The sequence below is a fragment of the Hyaena hyaena genome, unplaced genomic scaffold (assembly GCF_003009895.1).
Source record: "Hyaena hyaena isolate Hyena2069 unplaced genomic scaffold, ASM300989v1 scaffold_291, whole genome shotgun sequence".
In the NCBI taxonomy this organism is placed as follows: domain Eukaryota; kingdom Metazoa; phylum Chordata; class Mammalia; order Carnivora; family Hyaenidae; genus Hyaena; species Hyaena hyaena.
In genome coordinates, this window is record NW_024080921.1 from 1,394,080 (window position 1) to 1,406,707 (window position 12,628).

The following is a 12,628-nucleotide window of genomic DNA, read 5'->3' on the forward strand; positions in this document are numbered from 1 at the left end:
GTTCACTTAATCAGCTTTAAATGTGAGCATGTTATCTGGCAGTATAACACACATTGTGTTTCCAGAGCTTTATTGGAGAAGGTTACTATGTACATACTTAATGCATATTTCAGTGAACACCAAAGTTGCTTAGCTATTTGCAAGAGGAATTATCACTAGATACTTAAAAACTACTTTGGTGATGGGAAACATGCTATGTAAAAATGCTGTATTTATGTATTGAAACTGAATATTGCTAATAGAGGAAATAAAACCTAATAGGTAATGTAATTATTTATTATTCTGATAATAATTCAAGCACTTAAAAATCTGGATTTTGTTACCAGCTTTCTTATTGTTTATAATTCTTAAGCATTGTTTCAGACCTTCGTTTACCTCTTCTCACTGGAAAGAGAAGAAGCACAGTAGTTGAAAATATGAAACAACTTCAGAATTATTTTATACACTTTGATTATACATTTCTGTGGTTATTATTTGAAAATAGCTATTTCTAGTTTACTTTTCTTAAGAATTCGCCTTACTCAGGAGACGTGGTAAAAGTATTAGAGTTTTCATTAAGCTTCTTTGTGCAAGCCATTCAGTGTTGGAAATACCAATTTTTTTCCCAGTAATTTCTAAAGTACTGTTTTTTTAAAGGTTATTTTATAATTATATAAGTACATTTAAATTATATAAATATATAATTATTTTATTACTCTTATATATTTTAGGAAGTTTAGAACCCACAGACACATGTGAAGAAATTAAAAATTACCTTAATGCCAGTATGTAGAGAGAATCATGATTAACATTTATATATGTATATTTATTTAACAAAGGATTTATAACCCACTGCTGATTTATAACCCACACTTTTCACCTAATACATTGTTCTTCAGCAGCATTTTTAATAGCTTCCTAATATTCTGTCAATATGTTCCATTATTTAATTAGGGTTTTACCGAGGAATATTTAGATTATTTTCATTAAAGAAAATTACCAGTTTGAATATCTATATAGCTAAGTCTTTGCACATAACCATTCCTGCTTTCTTCACCTAAAATTGCTGAAAATTTATCAGTCAAAAAAATATATAAAAATTTCAGGAATTTAATTTTTATAAAATGGCATTATATCTTTAATAATGAAGTACCATGTTATTTACAGTTGATGGTCCTCCTTCTGTCCAAAGACCTTTGGCTCTAGAGTAGTTTGAAGAGCAGACCTAAATAGTGAATGATAACTGTAAAATGTTATTTCCTTTTCCTATTAGTATTTGTGTGACCTGAATCCCTGTGTAAATGGAAGTAACTGAAAGTTTCTTCCTTCTAGATGAGACTGAAACATCTTAAAAGCATTTTAAGTTCTTGAGAAGGAAAAGAAGAAAATGGTTTAGGCAGTTTCTTTCCTTAACAAATGAAAACTGTCAAAGGATCTTCGTAGTGTTTCTGAGTTTATCTTTTCTACTCAACAGGTTTTATATTAGTTTTTCTAAAACAAAGAGGACGGATATACAAACATACATCTATTTAACTCATTTGCTTAAATTTGAATTTACACAAATGGGAAGATGGTGGTTTTGAGACTTGAATTATTAGTAAAGGCAATTTTTTGTTTTTTGTTTTTGTTTTTAATAAGTAAGTATCCTAATGAAACAACCCAAAACACACCCACAGCGGAAATCTGTTATTTTGTATGTTAGAAATCTCAGATACATCAGAATTTGAATCCTTTTATCCTGTAAAACTGCTGCTTTTAAGAAAGCTTTTAAATCCTAATATTTTTCTCTTACTTAGATTAGGTAGTCTGAGTTTAATTTTGGTAGTTTTTAGTTCTTCTCCTAATCAGAAATTTTTATTGGGCGTTTCTAATTTTGCTGTTTCTCTCATGGTGACTGGGCATTTTGAGTATGTTTGGTTATTTTCTCCTCTACCTTGAAACTGATTGGTGGAAATTTATAGAAAAAATTATTTATATTTAAATATAATGTAATTAAAATATTGAATATATGCATAAAGTTAGTTATTTTTTATATTACATTAAGTAGATTTATATGATTCCTCTGTTTTGATAGTTAGCATTACCATAGAAGAATTTTATGTTTTGGTGATTTTGAGTTATTATGGGTCATTTTGTGTGTGTGCGTATTTGTGTTTCCTTTTATACAAAAAAGTTCCCCTAACTGATTCAACCTCCTTTCTTGGTATTTTTCCCCCTAGATTTTTAAAAAACAGAATTAATATGTAGAAGATTATGCTGCCTCTTCCCTTTTGCTCTTAACTATTTCTTAAAAGCAATATCAAATCAGCTGTTACTTACCAGGCAAGTTTCAGGATGTTTTTTGGGCACATATGCATTCACCAACCTGTCCTTTGCACTACCTTGAGTTAACCTTTGTTTTCTAGACTTTAGTTTATCTTGCAAATAATACTTGTTTTTTTCCTTAGGCTTATCGTTTTTATTTTATGTGCTTTTTCACTCCAGTACCCCCTTGCTACTTTAATTACAGTTACTCACGGCTTTATTTTTTCTACAGAGTTCTTTTTAAAAACTCTTTGGCTATCTTACTAAATTTTCTGTTTTATGGAATTACTTGTATAAAGTTGATACCACTTAAGCTTTTTTTGTTTGCTTCCATAGGTTTACAGTGTGTCGATTTAGCTTAATTTAAGTGGTCCTTTTTAAAAATAATTAATTGCTAGCTTTATTAAGATGAGTGCAAATGATTAAATTCTTCAGAAAGTTTTTTTTTTTTTTTTTGGAGTATTCAGTACGTGCACAGAATGACTTCTGATACAGCACAGTTTTCTGTAAACTTCATGATTAGAGTACATGAAAAGTGAATTTTCTGCTTAAATAAGTATTACTATAGTATTATAAACAGTATTATAATTAGCAGATTTGACAAATAATCTTATGTATAAATTTCATTCTTGAGCAACTTAGTTTTAAGTAATTCAAGTTGGCAAATTAACTTAAAGTTTGGTATTTTTCTTTTTATAAAGTTAGACTACTTAAGATTATAGGTATGTCCATAAGGGTAAAAGTGATAATAACTACAATAGAAAAGGCTCAAGGTACAGTAAGTGAGTTTCTGTGTTTCATTCAAATATAAGAGTTTCTTATATTTACAAGATATAGCAATATATAAGGGGGAAAAAAGACTTTTTTATGTCCACTGTATATGGGTAAAATCAGTAAGGCCTAGGCAGTTTACAACAAGAATTGTGAACTAGAAAATAATAAGTCACCAAAAATTTAACAAATGTGTTTTCCCTAAAATCTCACTGTTTTGTCAGTCTTGTTTGATTGACTTAGGCTATGTGTTTTGGTCTAATTTTTATTTAGTGACATGGTTATATAAATTCCTAGTTGTTACTCTTTAACAGAGTGTTAAAGTTCCCAATAATGTGGCTGTCTTAAAACTAAACACATGAAGGAAAAGCCCTTAATACTTAAAAATCATTATAGTAGACTTATTTTTATTCTGCTGCTTTTTCTTCTAGATTATCAAAGAGTAAAATTTTTGCAGGCACAAGTATTTACTTAAAATAAATACAGATTTATTATTCAGTTAAAATAGCTGAAGTTTCATCTTTAGCAGATGTACAGCAATGTATGTGTTCATTTTTCCATGCTTGTCACTGCTTTTATCTTACCCTAAAAAAATCAACCCTAAAAAATTCTTCAGTGGAATTCGAGTTTTGTTTTTTTGATTTTTTTTTTTTGTTTTTTTGTTTTGTTTTGTTTTTTGCTAATCTTAGTTGTAGACCAATGGAAGAAGGTAATGAGATGTTGGACTATTTGGGTGGGGTGGGGGCCGAGGTGGGCTTCTCTGAATGCTTTGTATGTATTATTTGAGACATTGTATTTTGGAACTACATGTATGTATTATATTGGACTAGAATGCCTCTCCATTAGTATAGTTATCCCGTGCATGCAGAATCAGTGTGACAGAAGGTGCATGAGTATTTTCATTAATAAAATGGCACTGACCTTTCCGGCTTGCACTCTTATGAGTAGTTCGCATGTAATTCATTTATTTGCTTTTATAATGCTGGCTGAATCATTTTTATTAACATTTTTATAAAGATGCAGTGATCTATTTTGTATAATGTTAGTTTCTAATGTCAGTCCGTTGAATATTAGTCATTGAAAGAATATAACCATTAAATTTGATTCATAGAAATGAAGCACTATTTAACTGTTAGTATTAACTGTTTAGAAACTTGTGAGATGGGTGTTTGGAGTTTGAGCTGTGAATACCAAAACTGAAACTGCACCTTTAAAGTATTCTGGGTATATGCTGTTAGTACATTTTATTATGATTATGTAAAGCTATAACAGTTAACTGCCAACAGCTTGCATTGCCAACTGCTGATTGTTTTTCTTTTAATAATATGCTGCATGTAGATAAAGATGACCTCTCCCCACCTACTGAGGTTTGGGATGTAGACCAGGGGCTAATAAGTAAACTGAAGGAACAGTACAAGAAGGAACGAAAGGGGAAGAAAGGGGTGAAGAGTAAGTGCAGATTCTATTATAATTTTTGTATACCAATTTTTGAGAAAAAAAATTCTTCAACTCTGTGTTTTTTTTGTTTTTGTGTACTGGGAAACTAACTTTAAACTTTGTTGTATAATTGAAATTTATTTGAATGTAATTTAGGATGTGTTATTAATCAAATGAAAAATCATTTAAAATATATTAATGAGGATGAAGGAAAGATTTCAAAGAATTTTTTTTTTAAGCTTTAAAAAGTTAACCAAATTGTAAGGAATATTGTCCTTGGAATGAAAAGTAATAAAAATTTGTTCAAAAGTATAAATTTCCTTATTTTTTATAAATAGGATGTTATAGCTGTAACGAGCTCGTATCCAGGTTACATTTTTTAGTTTGGGAATCCTTAAATATAGTAAGTTCAAAAGCCCTTTCCATTCTTGTTGCTTTCTAGTCTAACAGCAAACCAGGACACAGCAGAAAAAATCTCTTCTGGGTAGTATTCTTTTGATTTCTGTGGCAGAAGGCCAGAAAAAGGGTAGTGATGGCAGTAAAGTTTGTTTGGTCAGTAGTTGAGTGAGTAGCATTTTGTTCACTGTGTTGTATCCTGAAACAATGTATTATAAGAGTATAAATTTAGATATAGCACCTCTCAAAGGTATCATTCATTTCTATTTTATGACTCAAACTTAAAAGCCACATAAACAACATCTTCAGACCTTTGAGAATTAAACGAAGAAACTTAAAACTTATTGTGGGGAAACTTTATTTTGAACTGGCCAGTGATTCTTGCTAGTGTAACTTTTTTGACTAAGTCAAGGACAAAGTGAATGGCAAGGCTAAAACCATACAGGCATTTTGTCATATTCCTTTCTCTGGTCACAGATAAGTTTATAAAATGGCAAGTGTAGTGGAAATAGGTGTAAGTTTTTTTTCCTTAAAAATCTTTTTAAATGGTTTAATTTATTGTGGAAGCTGATAAATTTGGAGTTTTGGAGAGTTTACTTGTTACAGTTATCTTTTATAACCTTATGCTTATTTGTTATGCATGTGAATGGAAAGAAAGTTTCAGATTATACAGTGAACTGCTTTTTGTATTTAAATAATTTAGTGCTGGGCAGGGGCTGTGTTCAGCTCTAACATCACTTGCCTATGTAATTAATGCATGTGTAGTATAAAAAGTACTTTTCGCATGATTGACTTTTAATTTAGACACCATGACATTAGAATTTTGGGGTTTAGGTCTTTTTAATGAAATGAAGTAGTTTGTTTTAATATTAGATTACTTATTTTATGTATGTTATTCATGACCTGACTCACCTGCTGAAGATTTCTTTAGAAAATGTTAGATGATGTTGGCTTTAATTTAAAATAAATCCCACATCTTTTCCCTGCTGTGATTAGATCTATACCTTTTTCAGGTTTAGAAGGAAGATAGAAATTAATTTAAGGTTTTTTTAGTTGTAGCTTTTAACTGTTTCTTAAAATGGTTTATATTTTAAAAATAGAACCTGTTTATTTAAGAAATATTAGAAACAAATGAACTGAAACTAAAATTCAAAACTCCCATAAAATTTTAATTTAATTAACTTTAAAAAATAGGATATAGTATGAATAGCTTTGTTATTTGCCTGTGTAGTTGTCATTTCATAGAAGACATCGTTTCATGTCAGTAAATATTCCTGCTATATAACATGTCTTCATTTTTTTAACCAAAACAACATATACTCTGTTGTCAAATATAAGATTGGAGAACTGTGTGAAATGGGCAAAAGGGGGCTGCTGTGATTAAATCAGGAGCTGGGGCCACAGAGCCATCATGCCTGAGGCTCTCATGTCTCAATACCATTTCATTATCTAGATATCTACTATACTATTTAACCAGATCCTTTTAATATTGATTTTATGTTAATTTTTTTCAAAAAAGGAATTAACTTTGTTTATATAACTATAAAAGTAACACATGCTTGTTATTCACATCATATAAGAGGTATAATATACAGGTACAAAAAAATGAAAATCACCTGCAGACTTATTACTTCGAGATTAATATTTAACAATATAAGAAGTATAATATATAGTTACAAAAAAATGAAAAACAGCTGCAAACTTGTTCCTTAGAGATTAATATTTAACTATCTTTCCATCTTTTTCTAAGTGTTGTCTTTGTATATAAACCTCCTTTTTAATTTTTCAACAAGAATATTACATTGTTTTTAAGTCATTTTTTTCTTAATGCTTCACAGTCATCTGAATTTAAAATAATTTTAGTGGTTCCACAGTATTGAATTTTGTAGATTTAACTTGGCCTCCATTAGTTAGACCCTTAGATTATTTCTCATTTTTGATGCTTTTACAAATGTCAAGTTACCTATGTAGAGAGAGAGATAATAAAGGTGAGGTTTCCAGCAAAATTAATAAATTAGGAGATAATGTGTTTCTTTTTGCACTTACTTTGTGAATTTAAATAAAATCTTTTTGCTCTTGAATGTAGGGCTCAGTGTGAACATATTGGCTCTGAATCCCTGATGTGAAGATAATAATGGGGGGGAACTGCTCTTTTTTTTTTTTTTTTAATGTTTATTGATTTTTCAGAGAGAGATTGAGACTGAGCTGGGGAGGGGCAGAGTGATAGGGAGACGCGAGCTCTGAAGCAGGCTTCAGGCTCCAAGCTGTCAGCACAGAGCCCAGTGTGGGGCTCGAACTCAGGAACCAGGAGATCATGACCTGAGCTGAAGTCTGTCGCTTAACCAACTGAGCCACCCAGACGCCTCTCCTTTTTAAATTGATGTGTCATAACTTCTAATGTCTTCATCTAGGTAGATCATCATATGAATACAAAAATAATTTTACATGAACAGGATAATTCATGAATTTTCTTATTAGCTATCTTTGTTGGAATTTATTTTATTTTATCAGATATAGCTTTGTATGAGATAGAATAATTCATAAACTGAAGTTTTGATTTATTTCCTTTATTCCAAAATGTGAATGAATTACACCCACTGGATCATAACACTGCGTTTCTACAGATTTGTTCCAGCTTCTTAGAGGGAAGAAAATTATTTGCTAATTTTAGCATATAGATTCAGCAGACGTAATCCAACCTAAATGCCTTTTTTTAATGAAAAGAAAAAAAAAGGTGAGCATATCAACTTTTTAACTTTGTAAAGACTCAACCATGATTTCACTCTTAATTGGAAAGGATTCTAAAATCCAGAGCTAAGGAACAAATGGTTATGTGTCTTCTAACTTGTTTACTTCACTCTGCTCTTTTTTTCTACCTGAGGCAAATGAAATTGACTTAAGTGACATTTTTGCCTTACATTGTACATACAATTCGGCATTAATTTCATATCATGCTAAGTGAGATATATTTAGGAGATGTACTTTATCTGTTAATACTTCTAAAAGTAGAAACCATGAAACTAAAGAAACTGGATGCAGTTATTTTGCTCTTCGGCTTCATAAGTGTTAAGCTTCCTTTTCTTTTTAAGTTTTTATTTTGACATAATTTAATACTTAAGAAAAAGTGCTGTTGAAAGAAAAGTACAAAGAATTTCCTGTGATTTTTACCCAGGTTCCCCAAATGTCAATATTTACCACATTTGCTTTATTCTTTCCTCTCTATAAATACATACAATTATTATTATGAATAGTTCAGAAATTAGGTTGTAGACATGCTGTTCCTTAAATGCTTTAATGTATGTTACCTGATAACAGAAACATTACCTAAGTAACCACAGTTCACTGATGAAAATCAGGAAAGTAATTGATGTAGTACTGTTACTTGTCCTACAGCTCAGTTTTCTTTTATTCTTTAATAATTTTTTAAGTGGTCTATAATTGGCAAAGGGAGTCAGGGGAAGGTTCTCAATTAATTGTGTTAAAATCCTGGTCTGGTATTTTTCTAGAAAATTTTTTTGATGGTTTCCCTTTACTGTATTTCATACCTCACTAAAAATAGGTAAATCAAAAACAAAATCAGAGTGTAGCACCTAGATTTAGTGTGAAGCATCTGAAATCTGAAACCTTTAGAATATGAGCAAGGAGTTAAAAATCTCTTAAGACTTCCTTTAATTTTTGTCTTTTTCAGTTTTTCAACATGGAAAGTTTAAATTGTAGATTATAGTATGTTTTCTTTTGATAGATGCTTTTATTCTGTGCCCTTTTGTTAATCCTATGCTATTTAAGACGTTTAAAATTGAAGCTTACTATAAAAGATTATTTCATATCTTAAGGTGATTTATAGGCTTTTCCCATTTCAGAGATTCACATTCTGAAAATATGTATGTTTATAGTTTTGGTTCTTCCTGAATGAACTTGTCTTAATTTTTCTAATTGTCATTTGTTCTAATTTTCTCGTCTTTCCGGTGTATAGAATATGATTGTTATTCCCCTTCTTTACTGGTGTTAATAGAATTACTGTACATCTTTTGATTGTCATTACATTGGAAAAGGGAAGTCTTTCTTTTTTTCAATATTTTTAAAATATAAATTATGAGTATACCTGTATTGTTTTCTAGTTTATTTTTTTATTTCATATGAATTTATGTCACTTGCTATTCCAGATCCAAGATGACAAACCATTTACAGAAAATGTAATATTTTTGTCAAGTCTGGATTTTGTCCAGATATCTATATTTTGAACATTTTAACATTTCAGGAGAAATTATTCTTTTGCCGCAATAACATTTTGTAAGCTTTTGAAAACAACTTGGCACACACTATGCAATATCTTTGATATTGAAGCTACTTCTTTCTAGGAGAATAGTATAAATTCAAAGAGCCCATAAAACAGTTCAGTATTCTCTCTTGCATCAAATCAGAGACAAAGCAGTTGTTTCATAGCAAAAGGATGCAGTTGGTTTTATTTCCTGCTTTAATTTCACACTTTTAAAACAGACCATTCAGTTCTTTAACTCATATTTCTTTTATTTTTTTCACCCCCCCCAAGAAAATATCTTTGATATTTTCACAAGGGCCTGAAAGTATCAGCTTGATACTTTTTCAAGCAGTAAGCCTTTTAAAACTCTAGAATCACTTTGTAGCCAAACTAGTTGATTTTCCTTATTATTGTGATGTTCTTTTTTAAGATGATAGTTTATCATGTGAAAACTTTTAGTTAGAATAATAGTCAGAAAGTAGAACAGATCTAGCAAACATGACATAAGTAAATCCTTATTATAAAATAAACTTACTTTTCCACATTGCCTGCTAAAGGTTGCTTTCACTTCAGAATATAAGTTTTGATTCCATCAAAACTTTTGAGAAAAGGAAAATGTTAGATTTGGTAATAACAAAAAGTACTGTTTTATTTAGAATAACACAGTCTACGTAAAGATAAATTTCATATGTCCTAAATATGTGTGATTGAGAATATGTATAGGTTTAAAAACACTAACACAGCAGTCATTAATCCATAGTCTGGCTTACACGTGGCATAATTAGTACGTTTTTCCTTGTCCTGTAATCTGTTTAGAGGATTGTGCATTTGTATAGATTTGATGGTCATGGTTTAGGAAGTAGGTGGGTTGTTTTATAATTCATAAATTTTCACATTGTATTTTTCCTTCTATGGAGTTAGCAGGTTTTATTTAATAAATGCTTAATGAGTTTTCAGTTAGGCCCTTGAATGTTTTTTATAATATGTATAGTATTGTTATACTAATACCTTTACAGCTTCTCATTACTGCTAATTAGACTCATTTTTTATTTGAAATTGTATTTTGTTGCATTTTATTATATTTAGGATATCAGATAGATTTAGAAAGAGAATGAAAATACATTAAGTTTGTATTTGAAGTGTATTCTCCAAAATGGGGACTAAATTAGACTCTTATATCTGGTTATAAAATCTGTTTTAATCTTGGAGCAAGTTTTGAGAAACTAGAATTAAAGCAGTGTTCTTTTATCGTCTCCTGACCTTGGCACTATGCCACACAAAGACTAATGTTCAGCTGTCGTTAAAAAAAAAGTTATAGCTATTACATAATTTGTGTTTTTCAGTTTAAATAATAAGTTTCGTGTTATCTCCTATGTTTCCTGCCTTCTACATTTCTCAGTCTGTGTATTAAGAAAGATTGACTTCATATCTGTAATAAAACCTTTTCTCATTTTTATTGTTTTTGACATTAATTTTCATGAAATTATCTGTAAGGTAATATCTAATAAAGTCAAATGTTATGGTATATAAAAGTATAATAAGAATGAGGAGGGAATGATCAGAGTCTTCAAAGAGGAGATGGAACTGGTTTGAAAGAATGGGTAAGATTGTGATAGGTTGAAGTGTTTACACTTTTCTGAGGAATAGCTGAGGACAAAATATTGGAATACATAAACTTTGAATATTGATACATAGGGAAACTGTTTTGACTCAAAAATCAGAGAGATTATTGTCATGGAGCTTTAAAAAGTTAAGATTGGATAGGAAAAATAGGAACAGATAATGAAGCACATGCAAGATAAAGTACAAGATTTTAGTTAGCTTTGATTCAAAGGTTGAAGTGCCACTTGTGGTTTCTGAGTAAGGGTTGATAATTGTGATAATTTTAGAAAATTCATTTGGCTGTGTTACTCAAATTTGATTAAAGATAAATGGAGGTGGGAAATAGGAAAACTGATTCAGAATGTATGGCAGTAGTTGATAAGAATGAAAATTTTTGTTAGAATAAAGTCAACAGAAAGAGGAGATTAATCTGAACAATAACATAGAAGAATTCTTTTTAAAAACAGCCCCCCCCAGCATATCTTTGGATTCTGTATCTCCCTCTCTCTCTCTGACCCTCCCCTGCTCACACTGTCTCTCTCTCTCTCTCTCAAAAATAAACATTAAAAAAATTTAATGAAAAACCACCCCTCCCCCATTTTAAAAGTTGAAGAGGAATTAATAAAATGTAGTGTAGAAGTTTAGAACAGAAACCAGACCAATGGTAGTGATACTCATTAGTGGGAAAGTTATAACGGAGAGCTATTTTGTAAATAAGGATAACATTTTCTTTTTCTTTAATAATTTTTTTCCCTTTTTTTTAACAGAGTGCATGGAGGAGGGGCAGAGGGAAAGAGAGAGAATCCCAAGCAGGCTCCATGCCTGCACTGGGTGTGGAGCTCTGAGGCTTGATCCACAACTCTGGGATCATGACCCTAGCTGAAATAGAGTCAGATGCTTAACCACCTTAGCCACCCAGGTGCCCCTTGGATAACATTTTTTTTTTCATGTTGATTTTAACTGATGGTTAGACATCCAGTTGGTAGTTTTTCATTTATTAGAGAATTTGTTTGCAGTCACTTCAGTGTCTGGGAGAAAATCCTCATATAAATCTCCATGATTATTATTTTAGAAAATTTGCATTATGTGGCATATTGCATACTTCATCCAGGAATAAAGATACTTAAGCTAACTTTCTAAGAAGTTAGGGATTACTATTAAAGCCAATAAATGTATTAGATTTCACCTATTTCCATTAAGTCTTACTACTTCACTGCCCAGCATTCTGTTAGGGTTACACAGATGAATGATCATTCCTATAGAGTTACTCATATATTTTTTAAAAATTTTTAAATGTTTATTTTTGAGAGAGAGAGCAACAGAGACAGAGTGAGTGGTGAAGGAGCAGAGAGAGAGAGAGAGAGAGAGAGAGAGAGAATCTGAAGCAGGCTCCAGGCTCCAAGCTGTCAGTGCAGAGCCCGACTTAGGGCTCGAACTCATGAACCATGAGATCATAACCTGAGCCGAAGTCGGACCCAGGCGCCTTAGAGTTACTAATATTCTAATAGCCATAATGAAATTTAATAATTATACAGCTATCTACTCCATTAATGTAAACACAGGGTCATGATGTGTGACCTTGCATTTGCCTATTTTAATTGTTTTTACTTGATGCTAACTGTAAAATATTCTTTTGTCTTTCTATATTATTTTTCTCTGACATTCTTGAAGCTATTTTCTTTCAAAATTCTTAAGAGAAATAGTTCTTCTGTCATTTCTTTTTTTTTTTTTTTTTTTAATATTTTTTATTTATTTCTAGGAGAGAGAGAGAGACAGCGTGAGCAGGGGAGGGTCAGAGAGAGAGGGAGACACAGACTCTGAAACAGGCTCCAGGCTCTGAGCTGGCAGTCAGCACAGAGCCCGACGCGGGGCACGAACCCA

General features: G+C 30.9%; 1 protein-coding gene across 4 annotated transcripts in view; it reads left to right on the plus strand.

The window, feature by feature from the left end:
- The window catches only part of STRN3 (striatin 3), a 110,091-nt gene that overhangs the window by 70,550 nt on the left and 26,913 nt on the right, over positions 1 to 12,628 (plus strand). For 3 of the 4 annotated variants that reach the window (XM_039247118.1, XM_039247116.1, XM_039247119.1), the window contains exon 8: positions 4,393 to 4,503. The exons of the other annotated variant lie outside the window; for it this stretch is intronic. In XM_039247118.1, the coding sequence (XP_039103049.1) occupies positions 4,393 to 4,503 (111 nt within the window). The remainder of the gene's footprint in view (positions 1 to 4,392; positions 4,504 to 12,628) is intronic. 4 annotated transcript variants of the gene reach the window in all.